The 17,603-nt window shown below is 38.8% G+C and overlaps 1 protein-coding gene across 1 annotated transcript; it reads left to right on the top strand.

The window, feature by feature from the left end:
• Positions 1-427: 427 nt before the first annotated feature.
• Positions 428-6,514, top strand: LOC112040673 (protein HOTHEAD). Its single transcript, XM_024073567.2, has 6 exons — positions 428-730; positions 1,427-1,805; positions 4,485-4,795; positions 4,972-5,357; positions 5,520-6,088; positions 6,271-6,514. The coding sequence occupies exons 1-6, from the start codon at positions 655-657 to the stop codon at positions 6,323-6,325; spliced, it is 1,776 nt and encodes a 591-aa protein (XP_023929335.2). The 5' UTR covers positions 428-654; the 3' UTR covers positions 6,326-6,514.
• Positions 6,515-17,603: the final 11,089 nt, after the last annotated feature.

Raw genomic sequence — 17,603 nt, 5'->3', positions numbered from 1 at the left:
TGATAGAAAATGGTGAATCATGTACTTCCACCCATCAATTTGACCGACTAATTTTATCTTAGCAATGAGACAGACATACACACTTGAACCACAATAACAACCACGATTCCACTACATGCATTGCCTTCAAAAGTTGTACAATAATACCCAGCTAAAATTTTACATGCATATGCAGTTGAAATTATGAGTTGGGCATTAGAGACTACATAAAGCAGTGGTTGGAACAATAATATATAGGCCTAAATTAATACTGTAGACACCTTTCTCATAGAGCAGGCTGACAAGTGACTGTGAGCTGTCTTTGATCTCATGGACATGATCTGATTACAAAGGAGCTAAATCCAACGGCCTTGAATTACTAACTCCAACCATGACATTCATTTCACCATTAAATAACCTTGCAGTTTTAGTCTCTCTCATATTAAATGCAGTTGAAGTAGCAATCTTAGTTGATTTTGCTTCCAGTTTTTTAAGCTTATCTGCCGATAATGACTCGTATTATCATTCAAGTTCATGTATAATTTTTCCTGTATTTTGGGTATATATATGTGTGTCAACACGCATAAAACAAGGCCAACCAGAGTTAGCCACATAGAGGCCATCGAGAAGCATAATCATCTGTTAGGTGTTCTGAGTTCTTAAGTTTGCCTGTCAATGGCTTCAGTTGGGGCAGTGAAGCTCTTTTTCTGTTTCGTTCTATGGCTCTCAAACGTACTCTCTTCTTGTCAAGGTTTTTTTTGCTTGCTCCCATATATTTTTAACATCTCTAGCTAGCTCTGTGCTTTCTTGTATTCACAAATCTTTGTAGTCTGTTTTTCTTTAACATCAATGGGTACAAAATAGAACTCCAAAAAGTGAACTTCTTTGTGATGGGTTATCTTGACTTAGATGGTTTGTTTGTTTGTCTTCTTTGGCTTTAATTGGCTCATATTTCTTAATTTTCCTCTCTTTTTTTCTCTAATAGTTGACCAGCAATGGATGTACAACTGGTTTTGATGGGCAGCCATATGCACAAGTGGGAAGAAAATTAGGAAATGTAGTATGTGATAGTCTTTCAGGACTGTTGATATATGCTGTTGTGAATTCTCTATGGAAATTGCTTCTTTTACTTCAACAGCAGTAGAAGAAGAAAGACCAAAATTTTGACCATTTTTTTAGGCCCCCAACTTTAATTGACTAATTGGTTGTCTTTACAAATTGCAGATTTTGTTTTTCCTTTAACATTAATTAGTATTCAATTCCATGTTAACTAGTTTGATCTAATAATTACATGTACTAGTAGATATAGCATTGTGCTAAGTTAAATGAAATGTAATTAAAAGTAGTATTCTGCTCAATTATCCAAGATCTAGCAATACTGAAAATTCAGTAAAGTTAGGGAGCTTACTAAGCTGAATGGAATGTCCCTAAAAATTTTGCAATGCAGGTAGGGAGAATTTCTACGAATACCAGTACCCATTTATCAGACGCGCGAGCTCATTCTCATCATCATCATCATTCTCATCATCCTCTGGTGGTGACAATGTTTATGATTACATAATTGTGGGAGGTGGCACAGCTGGGTGTCCTTTGGCTGCCACCCTCTCTCAAAACTTCAGTGTTCTATTGCTTGAAAGAGGGGGTGTCCCTTTCTCCAATTCAAATGTCTCATTTTTACAGAACTTCCACATCGCCTTGGCAGACATTTCTCCAACTTCTGCCTCCCAATTCTTCATTTCCACAGATGGAGTCCTTAATGCTAGAGCTAGAGTTTTGGGTGGTGGCACTTGCATCAATGCTGGCTTCTACACTAGAGCAAACGCAAGGTATGTTATGCACACACAAAGTGTATCTTGTTTAATGAGTTGAGCATAATCCTAGAACCAATTCACACTATTTTTCTTATTTAAAACCTGTGACCTATACCAAAAAAAAAAAAAAAAAAAAATGTACCAGTTCTTTCAATTAGCAATTGGTACATTCTAGAGCCTTCCTTTTTTCCTTTATGGGATTAATTTTTTATTTTTGGGATTACTTTTTAAGAATATTGTTCTTAAGAGTTTAGATTGTTTAGGATGTTTGTTGCACAAGTTTTTGGTTACTTTATTATTATTATTTTTTTCCAAGTGTTTGTTTTAGTTAAAAGACAATAATGAGTAAACTATGAAACTCTACATCCATGGACTTGTTTAGAAGAAAACACTGCAGAAGGAAAAGAATAAAAAAGTGGGGTTTTTTTTTTTTTTAGTAGGTTGAAGAAAATAGATTAGAAGGCAGGTTTTTACATTTATTTTTTTTGTTAAGAGAAAGGTAAGAAATAAAGTAGAAAGTACCAATTTAAGAATAACCCCAATGGATGTTTGTAAAGTTCATTTCAACATTTTGATGTCACGGCCACAGAACAGAACAGAACCCAAAAAAAAAAAAAAAACACTTCGTTCAACTCAATAACCTACTAATTTAGGTACCCTTGATATGAACACTTTAATGTCTCATATATATATATATATATATTTTGGTAAACTAATGTCTCATAAATATTGCTGCTCTGTTTTAGTTCTACTGGTATTTTCTACCTATTGAATGCCAACCCCCAATTCTTAAACAGCAATAATTTTTGAATTCCACCTGTACAATGCTGGCTGAATATATATTTACCATTATGCTTATTATAAATGGCCTCATTACATGGCAAAGCCTGAAGTCTATCAATGTTCATTTGGGAAATTATGCCACCTACTTTTTTAAAAATTTCTAAATTGTTGTGAATTATATGGTTTTTGTTTTTTTGGGGGGGGAGGGGGGGGGGGTAAGTATGCGTTTGAATTAGCTTTTTTCTGTTAGTTAGTTTGTTTATTCACATATTTTTTAAGCCTCAACTTTTCAAAATACAATTTTACTTTTGTCAAATTTCATCAAAATAAACAAATAATTTTAAATTAACAAAAAGTTAATCCAAACGTACATGTTTCCACTACTTTGAGAGGGAGAGTGAACACAAGCAAAACCCATCAATTCAACTACCAAACCCACCATCTATAACTCCTCACACAACTAGCATGTTGAAGTTAAGGTTCATAAAAAATGAAAATAGTTAAATAGATGGATAAACTCTTGAAGTTTTAGGAAAGGTTTGAGGATAGATACACATTAATGTCCTTATTTAGTAGTGATTTAAGAGTCATTATCCAAAAAATTAAGATTATGCTCAATCCATTGATGTATTAATCAACAATAATTGTGTGGCCTGATTAGAGCTTATTGACCAACAGTTAGTGAAATCAACAGTTAAGATTGTTTAGTTGGGAACAATTTATTAGTGTAATTGATACAAAATTGATGGTAAGCATATGACTTCCATGATTATGTCCATGTAGTATGTAACGGAGCATTTATGATTTCATCTTCCTTTCAAGATCCATTAAATGCTGTTTATGGTCCCTTTCAACCAAAATTTCCCAGCATGAGGGTGATTAGGTTAAGTGTGTTACATCTAAAAGGAATCCAAACATTTCAGTCGGTCATATTGTGACCACTTAAAATAAACATGTGGTCCATAACCATAAAATGTCAATGACATTATATCTCACCAATTTTTCTAACTTATCTACCCAAATTTAGTGATGCAAACTTGTAACCTATGTATGGGGGCATTAAAGTTGTGGAACGTTGGGTTTAAAAAAAAATGGTCAGTTTATTGTCAGTTGTTAGTTATTGTTAGTTTATTTCAAAAAATAAAAATAAAAATTCTGGTATTTAAAACAAAGTACATTTTTATTTTAAATATTTTGACACCTTGTACATTTTTATAATGTCAATGTCAAGTACTACATTTTTACACAAGCCACAACTTGTGAATTGTGTCCATACAAAGGTTTAAAGGTTTAATTTCTATCGTATCTATCAAAAATAAGTAAATTAATAGTGATAAGTTGGGCCTGCCAAGGCTGGATTGAAAGTTTTCAGGAAAACCTTAGCCCAGAAAATATTTGGTGAAAAGCCCAGAATGTAAAAATGGGCTACCCATGAGCCTCAATAACAACAGACTGGGCTGCCCATTAGCCCGGTGGGCTGTCAGGTTTCTGGGCCGGGCTATGGGTTGTGGGCTATTTGATGACCCTTAGACTTGACTTTTGTGTGTCATGTTCTCCTTTTTTTCTTTTTTTTTTCTTTTTTTTAACCTGACAAAGGATTGAGGCTTTGACAATTGACACCCTGTAAGTTTCAAGGATGGGGAGAAAGATTGGCCTAATGATTGAGACTTTGGCTAAAAAATTAATTGTACATAAAACAGGAACAAAAATCTTGTAGTTTTCACGGTAATTGGTCAAGTATAGAACTCATATAGATTTTGTAGGAGCAAATAATATGGTCATACAAAATGACTGCACATATAGTTGAACATTTCTGGTAAGAAACAAACAGCCAAACCTAACCTATAGCCATTCTTACAGTGTTAAACCTTTTAGTGAAACTTTTGTTACTGAATAAGCAATGGCATGCAGGTTTATAAAGAGAATGGGTTGGGATGCCAAGCTAGTGAATGAGTCTTACCCTTGGGTTGAGAAACAAATTGTCCACCGGCCTAAACTTGCACCTTTGCAGAGAGCTGTAAGGGACAGCCTTCTGGATATTGGGGTGTCACCTTTTAATGGATTCACATATGATCACATCTATGGAACCAAGATTGGTGGGACCATTTTCGACAGGTTTGGCCGTCGGCACACAGCTGCTGAACTACTTTCTTCTGGGAACCCTCGGAAGCTCACTGTATTGATTCATGCCTCTGTCCAAAAGATTGTATTTGACACAACAGGTATGTCAGCATCTTCAATTGGACTTATATCTGTATGTTATGTATACTGTCTAGGCATTTGGTCACAACTTACTCTATGACTATAACTTTCTAATGAAAAGAAGTAAGGCGAACTTCAAGTTTGTTGGAAGTTGATCATATCCATAGCACTAATGAGATGATAATGTCTAATACAGGAAAGCAACCAAAGGCTGTGGGGGTCATTTTCAAAGATGAAGATGGTAACCAACATCAAGCAGTTCTCATAAATAAGGCAAAGAGTGAAATCATATTGTCTTGTGGAGCAATTGGGACGCCTCAAATGCTACTGCTGAGTGGAATTGGACCAAAAGCTGATCTTAAAAAGCTTAACATTCCAGTAGTGCTTGATAACAAGTTTGTTGGGAAAGGCATGGCTGATAACCCCATGAACACAATATTTGTTCCCTCTAATAGGCCACTTGAGCAGTCACTCATACAAACTGTAGGGATTACAAAGAAGGGTGTGTACATTGAAGCTAGCAGCGGATTTGGACAATCCAACGAAAGCATTCACTGCCACCATGGTATCGTGTCAGCCGAGGTAAGCACCAAGGTCTAGAAACTAAAGCATGATTTTTAACAACACTGGGGCTGTCAAGTATTAATTGAAAACATTGTCTAGAAAGTCAAACTAACATTCTTCCTTGAAATTTCTTTGATTATGAAAATATTCACTATGAACTGCATTTTGTGGTATGACCAGATTGGGCAGCTCTCCACAATCCCACCAAAGCAAAGAACACCAGAGGCCATTCAAGAATACATCAAAAACAAGCGGAACTTACCTCATGAAGCATTCAAGGGAGGCTTCATTCTAGAAAAGATTGCCAGTCCCTTATCAACAGGTGAGCTCAACCTGATCAACACCAATGTTGATGATAACCCCTCTGTCACCTTCAACTACTTCAAACATCCGTATGATCTTCAACGCTGCGTTGATGGAATTCGCATGGCCACGAAGATTGCCCAGTCAGAACATGTAACAAACTTCACAAGGTGTAACAAGGAAACTGTGGACAAAATACTTAACATGAGTGTCCAGGCTAGTGTGAACCTTATACCTAGGCATACTAATGACACCAAGTCCATGGAGCAGTTTTGCAAAGACACTGTGATCACAATTTGGCACTACCATGGTGGGTGCCATGTGGGCAAGGTTGTCAACCCTGAGTACAAGGTTCTTGGTGTTGACAGGCTCCGTATTGTTGATGGCTCCACATTTAGTGAATCTCCAGGCACAAATCCTCAAGCCACTGTAATGATGATGGGCAGGTACTACTAATAAACATTTTTTACATCAAAATTTTCCCTTTTTAAAAAATAAAATAAAATAAAATAAAAAAGAAGTAGAAGAGAAAAGAAAGAAAGAAAAAGAACAAAAAAAAAAAAAAATTATAGTAATGTTGAAATATATTTTCCTCTCTTTTTAACATGTTTTTGGGGATGATATTTAGGTACATGGCAGTGAAGATTTTGAGGGAGAGATTGGGAAGAGCAGCTGGCATATGAGGGAGGGCGGAAGCCCAGTTAGGAGGATAAGAAAGTGTTAATTAGTAATGTAATTTTATCATATTAATTCTTAGCAAGCAGTAATATGTAGAAAATGGGCTTGCCACTGGAAATCCTTATTCCACCCTAAGCTATTTATAATTTTAGTTTGTATTCTTGAACACTTTTGATAACTCTCCTTTTTTCCTTTTTCTTTTTTCTTTTTTTGATAACCCTCCATCTGGTTGTTAAAAGAAGTGTGGAAAGAAAATTACAATTTTGAATGTCATGTGTTATTGCGGTTTGAAAACTAAAAGAAATCCTCATCTCAACTAAACTAAACTAGTAACTAGTTATATTAGGTTTGGTTGAGTGGATGTTTTTCTGGTATTATATGTTTTAAGAGTGCCAGCCCCAAAAACTTGGGACTAAGGCTTGTTGTATAAGTTCTAAGAGTCAATATTCTTTTCCTAAATTTCTCCTTAACCAAATGGAGTGTAACTTAAATTCACACTAAGAGGTTATTTGGTTAGCTAAAAAAATTGGTGTTTTTTGTTTTTATTTTCAGTTTTCATTGGAACTCACTACAAAAAACTTGTTTGGTTTAAGAACTTGTACTTGGTTTTCATTTTCAATATCATAAAAGTTGAATTCGAATACAAAAAATGAAAACATTTTTTCAGTGTTTTCATTTTCATAGAAAATGAATATAGTGGTTGTAAGGTCCGTTTTTGTAACCCAAAAAATATGGGTTCCCAAGGCCCAATGAACCCATAACAATGAATTTGTAGAGAGTGGATCGAAGGTTTAGGCGCTCGCCGGCCTTCACCAGGCATGAACTCCTTTTTTTATTGAAAGATACCAAGACCAATTTACAACTGGGGGATGCTCCTCGGCCTGTGGCCAAAGAGCTTTTTCTTCTTCTTCCTCCCCCCCTTTTTTACTTTACTCGCTCCTCTTATATAGTCTTCATCGTCCTATCTTGTTCTTCCATCTGTTGATCATCCATTTGCCTTCCTTCTGACCGTCCGTCCCATCAGAGGCCTTATCAGCACTCAAGTGGTTCACCCTGATCAACGTCGCCCTGCTAAGGGGTTACATCCCCATTAATGCGGCCAGAGGGGTTAGGTGAATGCATTAAGTGTGGAGGTGACAACTTACTCTGGACTTGTTCCCACCCAAAATTATCCTTAGTATGCCGAGGACGAAGAGGTCCTCAGCATGGATTCAAAAAAGAGTCTCTCCCTAAATTAGCTTCGGATGGTCATCCTTCCTCGGCATGGGCCTCAGGCCTATTACAAGATGGGCTGAAGCTATCAGGCCCATGGGCCCCACAATAGCCCCTCAAAATCCTGTTGCACGCTCCATCGGACGGGGATGAGGGTTTTGATATCTACGAGCCCTCTAGACGAATTGCCCCACTTCAGCCCGCGCTAATGCTGGCGACTTTTCGACTGCCCGATGTACGTTTTGGCGTTTCGAGACTCAGTGTGCGCTCGCATTAAATTTTGGCGGCTCCACGTTTCCCACTTTCAACGGTGTGATGGTAATTGTTCGGTGGAGATCTCCTGCTTTTATGGGCAGGCGGTTACATTTGGGGAACCTAAAGGGGAGTATAAGTACTTGTTTGAACCGCCTGATTTCCTCATTTTCGTGCTTACGACCATTCATGCGTATAATTTGAATCTGGTTCAACTTACACACTGCCCGAAGAGGATCTTCATATTTCTGTAAGTCTTCTTCTCCCGATAACACTAAATTTTCTTTGATTTTACTCCTTCTTTTCTTCTTCTGGATCCTTTAGTCGTCCTTGAGGATGGGTAAGTTTAAGAAGTTGGTTGAGTCCAACGAGATGATGAAGAAATTCATGGTTGACTATGGGATACCCAATAATGTGAGTTTGAGGTACTGTGAAGAAGGGGAGTGGTACATTAAGAGGAAAGAGGGTGAAGTCATGATCCCGATAGTCGCTTTTGTAGAGGGAGGGATGAGAATCCCTATGAGGTCAGTGACTAGCGATTACCTTAGGCATTTCCGTCTGGCTCCTACTCAGTGTGCTGTGAATGTATTTAGGATATTAGGGTGTGTAGACACCTTGAATGAGAAAATGAGGCTGAGATTGACTCACCACGATGTAAACTGGTGCTACAACCTTCAGCACCTGAGGGGTAAGACGTACTATATGAAGACGAGGGACGACAGGGTCTGACTTATCTAGTGCCTTCCTAATTTTAATAAGGGGTTGACTTAAGATTTCCTCATAGTGTCGGGGGAGTGGCACAACGGTCTTCACTGTCCAACAGTAGAGGGAGAACCAGGTAGGGTATCCGAAGTAGGAGACGGTCTAGGTTTTAGTATTTTTATTTATTTTTTTTATAGTTGCATATCTGCTTTGATTGATTAACCACAAGAGTTTTGCTTTTCTTTTCGCAAATCCGCACGCCTTCGCACGTCATTTTCACCTGGTTAACAAGGCGGATTTGGAGGCCGTTCTTAGGACGGAACTTTTCCTAAACAAAATTGATAACCAGGTTAGGGCTGCTCACAAAATCCTCGGATGCGACCCAGCCCAGAAGTCATTCCCAGTCCCGAAGCACGTAATTAGAGCTCGTGACCCTCGGCTTAGGCAGATTACTGTGGTGGAGGACGGTTTTGCATTTTCCGAGGGATCTCACATACCTGAAGGCATTCCGCTAGCAGGTTCCTCCTCATCCCACCAAGTAACGGAGACCGTGGAAGGGCAATCTAAGAAGGCAGGGGAGGTGGTTGAACTGAGCTCTTCTGAGGACGAATATAGTGTGTTCAACCTAGCTGATAAGTTCGAGGATCCTTCTGGTGATCTAGGAGACCCTCATCTGTCCGAAGCCGATCTTCGGTCCCTAAGAGTTATTACTCAGGCCGAGATGGGTTTAAAAAGACAGCCCCAAACCAGTCTTCTTGACTTGCATGAAGGCGGCTCCAAGAAGGGTGCACCGAAAGAGTTGCAGCCCAAGCCCTCAACACCTCCGCCCCAATTTTTAACTGTGCACACCAGGTCATCCTCTACCCCTCCAGTATCAGACCCTCAGACCGAGTCTTATGACCCAAAAAGGAAGAGACCTTCCAAGGGTAAGGACCTAATGGATGGGAGCAAATCCCACTCCCCGCCCGAGGAGGGTGGACTCCGCAGGCCTCCGAAGCAACTGAAGCTCGGTGGTCAACGCAAAGGTAAGGAGATCGTCCAGCAGTTTGGGGCCCAAGCCTGGCTGCCCGCTGCCATGCTCCATGATCAACCCCTGATGGATGACGCATCGATACGGGAATCCCGAGGAGTTGAGGGGGCTTTCGTAGCCGACGTCCTGGAAAAGTCTCTTCTCCTTCCCACCGACATGGCCGAGCTAGGAAAAATGGGTGGGCCAGAGGTTGTCCTTAACCTTAAGAAATATCTAGGCATGGTAGGTCCCTTGGTACCTATTTACTTTATTTGAACTTTGTTACTTAGCACCTTCCCTTCTCTTTATGGAGTTACTTGTTTTTATTGGCAGGCTATCCAGGTCCTTTTTAGGTTGGACGAGGAGGTCGATGGCCAGAGCAGCGCCTTAGCACAAGAGCGTTACAAGTTCTTGAAAGCTGCCAGTACCCTTAAGAGATCTGAGGCCGACCTAAAAAAGGCGACCCAGAATCTGGAGGAGATGACAAAGGCCAGGGACATTGCTGCCTCCGACTTAGCCGTAGCTAGGAAGCAAGCTGAGGATCAAACCAAGCGCTTGCAAGACGTTGAGGGCCACCTACAAGCTGCCAAAGAGGATGTTGCCGACCTGAAGAAAAAGTTGGTCGAGGCAGTCAATGAGAAAGGTATTGCCGAGTATGCCAGGGACGAGGCTGTGAGAGCCAAAGATGAGGCGGTGTTTACAAGAATAGACGCTGAGCGCTCTGTAGAACAGGTGAAGGAGGAGGCTTTCGCAGATGGGGTGGCTAAGACTGAAGCCACCCTTCAAGCTCAAGTTCCTGCAGTGTGCAGGCATTTTTGTTCTGAGACCTGGCATGAAGCCTTCAACCAAGCAGAGGTTGATGCCTCGTCTGACCTTAAAAGGGAGGACAGGGTATATTACCCCATTGCAATTCGCGAGACTGCCCCTGCTGCTACGGAGGAGGGGTCCGCATTACCAGCGAGTGAGAGCCATAATAAGACCGCTGAGGATACATCTTCAGCTGACAAACCCCCCGAGGAGGTTGAACCCTAGAGAGCGTTGGGGGGAGTTAGAACCGAGGGTTAGGAAATGCCCTAAGACATGGCGAGACCTCCTGCGGACTCCCCGGCCATACCTATGGACCCTCCGAGACAAGGCCCTTAGGCGTTGGTTAAAGCCTTTTGATCAGCTTATCGAGTTAATTTGCCTACTACGTTGGGGAGACTAACGTATGACATAGGATAGTTCTGTTTACTTTCTCTTTTATTTCATTTTGTTTCTTGCCTCGGTGGCGTTGTAATGAGATTGTATATTTTCTGTTTGAACTGAATGCTCAATATTTTGCTTCCAACTATGGATATTTTCTTTTACTTGCCTTACTCTAATATTTTGCTCAATACTTGTATTATATTTCGGAGTTAGTCTCATGAGATCACCTGTTATCCTTCAAATATAAATCTAAGGACCGTATTATAGCTTGACTCTAGGTAACGCTTTGGTTTTTCTACAGATAGTTATTTTCTCCATAGGTTCGAGTCCTTGGACCATGCAATACCTTGGTTCTGTCTAGTACCCAAATATAGCTGAGCGGTTAGTTTCCCCATAGGCGTGAGTCCGAGGACCATGCAATGCCTTGGTTCTGTCTAACGCTTTCATTTCTCTGTAAGTATCTAGTTTCCCCATAGGTTTGAGTCCGAGGACCATGCAATACCTTGGTTCTGTCTAGTACCCAGATATAATGGTGTGATTAGTTTTCCCATAGGCTTGAGTCCGAGGACCATGCAATGCCTTGGTTCTGTCTATCACTTCTATTTTTCTGTAAGTATCTAGTTTCCCCGTAGGTTTGAGTCCTTAGACCATGCAATACCTTGGTTCTGTCTAGTACCCAGATATAATGGTGTGATTAGTTTTCCCATGGGCTTGAGTCCGAGGACCATGCAATGCTTTGGTTCTGTCTATCACTTCTATTTTTCTGTAAGTATCTAGTTTCCCCGTAGGTTTGAGTCCTTGGACCATGCAATACCTTGATTCTGTCTAGTACCCAGATATAATATTGTGATTAGTTTTCCCATAGGCTTGAGTCCGAGGACCATGCAATGCCTTGGTTCTGTCTATCACTTCTATTTTTCTGGTGGAAGGAGCTTGTCTTCGGCTCTCAGAACCTTACTTTTGGTATAATGATGTCCTCAGACCGCTTTACTGGAAGCGGTTTCTCCTCGGGTCGGACTGTTAGCTCTACGGTGCTCTGGGCAGGGATGGTTTGAACTCTGATCTTACATGTGGCATTGACCTCGCCTTCAACTCAATTACGAGGCGTCCCTTGACTATTCGTTTTCCGCGCTTGACGTTTCGATGCCCGAGACGCGCCCTCATCACTGTCCTCGTGAATTGATAAAAATCCAGCGGTCCATGGTCTCCTTGGGATTTGGTTAGGATTAATACCACTGATAATTCTCTTCTCGAACTCTGTGTGGATCAATTCCCACCAGTTTTCACCCTTTATATAAGGCTTTCTGGGGGAAACGTTTCTCCACACTCCATGAACTTTCCAACCCAACTAGAAACACGTCCTTTCACCTCTCCAATCCCCTTTAATAACCCCGCTAGGATTGTGACCGGAGTTGGAGGACATGTGGCGGCTTTGGGCGGGTGTGAGGACATTCGGGCCAAGGGCCATTGTGACCGCAGCCCCTACTATGTTTCCGGTGCGGCAGAGTTTAGGCGTAACCCCGATGGTGCCATGCACGGTGTCCCGGAGGGATGTCGTTGAAGTACCTAATGTCTCTCCTCGGAGCGCACCACCGACGGAGGAAACGTGCGAACTCATGTCATGACTGGTGCCCGAGTGTTGCCGTCTCCAACGGCCAACGCTCGTGAGGATTGGAGAGAATCAAGGGAACATCACGGGGGAGGGCGTCTCGGAGCCCCTGCATCTACTCCTCGCTTTGTTCAAGCTTCGCCGCACCGAGAAAGGAGTTGTTGGTGGCCTTGAAGCAAGCCAGCCTCAGCCCCCTTCCCTCGTTCTAGTGTCAAGTTCTCCCATTCTCTTGATGCCAATAAGGGAACGGGTTGACACTTCCCTCTAGCTAGTTTTAGGACGGGTCCACCTGGGCCTCTGATTATAGAATTAGCTTGTAAATTTGTCTGTAAAACATGCCTGCCTGAGCCTCTGATTGTATCTTGTACTTTTCTTTTTATGAAATAATATCGAGCTTTCTTTCTTTGCTGTTAAATCTTCTACTTTTCTGCGATTTTTTTTGATACGTCGCCAACCTTTTGTGAAATGACCATTTAGAATGATTGCCGGTTGTATCGGCCAGCGCACTAATCCTTCCCACAGACGGCGCCAATTGTAAGGTCCGTTTTTGTAACCCAAAAAATATGGGTTCCTAAGGCCCAACGAACCCATAACAATGAATTTGTAGAGAGTGGATCGAAGGTTTAGGCGCTCGCCGGCCTTCACCAGGCATGAACTCCTTTTTTTATTGAAAGATACCAAGACCAATTTACAACTGGGGGATGCTCCTCGGCCACAGCTTTTTCTTCTTTTTCCTCCCCCTCTTTTTTACTTTACTCACTCCTCTTATATAGTCTTCATCGTCCTATCTTGTTCTTCCATCTGTTGATAATCCATTTGCCTTCCTTCCGACCGTCCGTCCCATCAGAGGCCTTATCAGCACTCAAGTGGTTCACCCTGATCAACGTCGCCCTGCTAAGAGGTTACATCCCCATTAATGCGGCTAGAGGGGTTAGGTGAATGCATTAAGTGTGGAGGTGATAGCTTGCTCTGGGCTTGTTCCCACCCAAAATTATCCTTAGTATGCCGAGGACGAAGAGGTCCTCGGCGTGGATCCAAAAAAGAGTCTCTCCCTAAATTAGCCTCGGATGGTCATCCTTCCTCGACGTGGGCCTCAAGCCTACTACAAGATGGGCTGAGGCTATCAGGCCCACGGGCCCCACAGTGGTAATTCCGTAAATATTGTGAAAACGCAAAGGGCCTTACCTGATTGATTTGAGTGTGTGCAAGTGAAAAGAGTAACTTAAAAAAATAAAAAAATAAAAAATTACTAAACCGTGTATGATAAATTTTATTCCTAAATTATGTAACTTAAAAATCATTTTCAAATTTAAAAATTGGTTTTTTTTTATTAATATATATATATATATATATATTCAATTTTTGAATTTGAATACAAAAAAAGAGAAAATGAAAAGTGAATATGCCACTTTTTAGAACCAAATAGGAGTTGTTGTTAATGCATAGTCCTCCCCCACTTAAATCCCCGACATCCTCGTTAGGGCCCACTTTGTAGAGCAATGTCTTTGAACTCACATAAGATTACTTGGCTGGCTCTTATACCATAAATATTGTCACGCCTTAAACCCAACCAAGAGGGCTAAGCACACAACAATAGCCACACACTTACTAGTTTTTCACCTTATAAGCATGCAATGGCTTCAGAGAGCAATAATAAACCTCAAAAATTGCCATATTAAATCAAATCAAATTAAGCACAAAAGTACAAAATAATATTAATCTCCATCACTACTAAAAAGAGACTAAATCTCATAAGACTAAGAATCTAAACAAAAGATCATTTTTAAACAGAAAATTCCAAATCTTATTCTAGCAAATCCTAAACTTCACTCATGCGCACATCCTAGCAGAAGCCCATAAACATGCTCTCTTTAGGATCAAAATCTGGAAGGGGAATGAAGGGTGAGTTGACAACTCAATAAGTAATCAAATCCTAACTAGCTGAAACAAGCATATAGATTGACAAAATAATACATTGTGCATAAGGTCAAATATTTCACATGTATTAAAGTTATAATTTATATATAATGTGGATTCCAAAAACATAACAAGTTTCATGGACTTAAAATAGTTCATATATTCAAAGATATTCACATTCTTAACAATCTTATATATATGACTATGGTCACGTTATATCCTCGTCACTAGGCATTAGATTTAGATGAAACTAGTTACATGCTAATACATATCTCGCATTAGTTGGGTTCAAAAACACGATAAGCTTATGATGCCATAGATGAAACTAGTTTCGATATTAATGAATAACTCTCATTGGTTAGGTATCAGAGATTTAGAGCATAGTCAGATTATCCGAAAACATAATTCAAACAAAAATATATCTCATTTAACTACTTGTGTAAAATTATATATATAGAAATTAAATATATTTTTGATGATTCCTTATTCTTTATATTAAATATATATAACTAACACAATTAAAATAAACATTGTTACAATTGTAAAACACTATTCAATAGCTAATAATACAATAGTATAAGCAAAAATAAAACGAATTAGGAGAAAGTTATTTACCTCAATTATCACACCACAATATGCACTCCTCCCTAACATTCCTTCTAAAATACTTAAATATCAGCTAAAACATATTTTCATATACTATTTACTCAATAGCCAAATAATTAAAGAAAATCTTGCAATGGTACCAGCCAGAAGAGAAATTTCTAAAGTATCCAAAAATTTTCCACTACTAATATATATCTCACACCCAAAAGTCCATATATTCACTTTTCTTTTCTTTTTTTTCCTTTCGTGCCACCATTAATTCCTAGACTTAGAGCTATAAATGAATCAAACTATTCATAAACAACTTGGACTCGGCTCAATAAAAAGTTTGTTCATATTTGTTTGTTTATAAATTGTTAGGTTCTAAAGATTTAGGAATTTATATATTTAGAACTCTAATGTGTAATGTTGGCAAACCATGATCAAAATAGGTTATTTAGTCTTGTTTAGACTTGCTCAAAGTTGTGTCTTTTATGTAAAGTTGGAATCGAGCTGATACAAAATTCAGTATGCATTTCGACTTGGCTCGATTGATCGAAACTTAGGCTCGATTAATCGAAAATCAGGTAGAATGCGTTTTTTTGCAAAATTCCAACTTAGCCCAAGCCCATTAAGGATTAGGGTTTCAAATCTACTTTTCCCATTATATAAAGGAAACCCTAAGCATGTTTTTAAGAGACCTTTTAGAGAAAGAAGAGAGTGCCTCTTTTGTATCTAAGGTTTTGTACCTAAACCTCTCTAAGATCTTGGTAGTTCATATTGCTGTTTGTGTAAATCTCTTATGAGATCTGTGAGGAGCTTTCCTTCACACAAGCTTAGGGTTATCAAGATTCAAGATTCGTTCAAGAACTTGATGATCATTCAGTTGCTGCCGTAAAAACTTAAAGATACACAAGCGGGAGTGCTTATACTTGCTGGAGAATCCAAAGAAAGAAGGAGTCTGTGGTCTTGGAGCTTGCACGTGGCCGTGTCAGTAAGTTTCTACTGGTGGGTAGAAATAAGATGTAGTGGTCTAAGTCTTATTGTAAAACTTTGATTCTTTCATAGTGGATTCAAGTTTACCTTGAGGATAGCTATGTTAAATCCTCCCCAGGTTTTTACCGGTGTGGTTTCTTGGGTTATCATATTTTTGTATTATCTATACGTCCACTACTATATACTTGATATGATTGTTTGAATGTGATAACCTAGATTTGCATAATTTAACTAAGTTAATCACTTGGCTAATTAACTAGGTTAATCCTGTTGTTGTTTAAGGAGTCTAAAACCGTACATAAATAACCCAAGCTTGATTCTTAGTTTTAGGATTGTTTAATAGACAAACCAAGCCCAAGCAAAAAAATTTGTTCATGAACAAGCCCATGAGCTATAAGGTTTGATACCAAACAAGTCGAGCATAGACTCATTTATAAGCTTCATATGTGTTTGTTAAATAAACCCATTACACATACCTTAATAATGACATGGTCAACATGGTACTACTATCTTTAGAGTTTAGACTTTAGTTACATTTAAAAAAAAAAAAAAAAAAAAAAATTTAAGTGGTCCACGAATGGTCTTTCCCTATCTCATTCATAATAGTTACATACAAGTTTTGTTCTAATGTGGATGCAAAAATTGTACTTCGAATAAATGCTAAAATTGGTAGCAATTTTGGTATTTTGTTATACTAATATTTGAGTTGTGAAATTTGATTTTAATTAGGGGCTTTGGATGGGTATCATATGTGAACTTTCTGATCAAGTTGTGGCACTTGTTATAGTAAACTTACGAGCTGATTGGAATAAAGATGTAAGAAAATGTCATTTGTTTAACTTTAACCCATGACTTGGACTTAACCTAAAGGAATCAAGTAAGAAACTAGCATATTCAGCACACACAAAAAAGTAAGAAACTAGCTCTTTATAAAGAGGCACCAATTAATTAATGATCCAATAAATTGGGACCATGCCATAGGACTAAAATGATCATGACTATTGGAAATGTGCTAATCTGTTTGGCAACTGTTTTTTCAATTTATTTGCTTATGTCTAATATTTTTATTGTCTCACTTTTCTAAATAAAATTATATTTACCAAACTTTTTACAAAGAAGCTTTCGATATAAAGTTACTTCCAAACGCACTAGACTAGAAAAGTGCTTTCAAACTTAAAATTAAGTGTAAAATTTTTTTTTTCATAATTTATTCTGGTGCCAAATTTATACCTGCAATAAAATGTGTCCGGGATTGTTCAAAGGAATAACATTATTCCCTACTAATATTGGGTTTAATTTTGCCAAATAATTGTATTTCCTTCCTTCTTCTGGCAAATAAAGCTGTGCGTGGTGCTCAAAGAGGTGGCAGCACAATTGTTGAGGAGGAAGAGGAACTATAGATTTGATTTTCACTTTTCATTACACATCAAGAAAAATAAATTGTTGATAAATAATTCTCTTTTTTTGAGTAAGAAACTGAAGTGCTTTACTTGTAAAAATTGAAAAAAAAAATTATAGCTCTTGTTGAGATTTAAAGAAGTTTCAAGTTAGCTTAGACTTTGAATACAAATATCCTTAAATATATTATCATTTCTAGTCCTGCAAAGGTTTAGAAGTTAGATCTTGCAAACTATCCTGACTGAAGCCGGCCGGCAATATCAATCCTATCCTATTTTCCTTCATGTACACAAAATGCATGCAATTATAGATTACTAGGAGTAACGGGCAAACACCAATTTTGGTCCCAAAAATTTGCTTTAAGTTCCAATTGATCCCCAAAGTTTAAAAAGTTGTCATCAAATGCCTAAATGTT

This window comes from Quercus suber, unplaced genomic scaffold (genome assembly GCF_002906115.3).
Source record: "Quercus suber isolate HL8 unplaced genomic scaffold, Cork oak 2.0 scaffold_6, whole genome shotgun sequence".
NCBI classification, from domain to species: domain Eukaryota; kingdom Viridiplantae; phylum Streptophyta; class Magnoliopsida; order Fagales; family Fagaceae; genus Quercus; species Quercus suber.
Note: the sequence above shows the minus strand (reverse complement) of the source record. Positions and strands in the feature narration are given on the sequence as shown.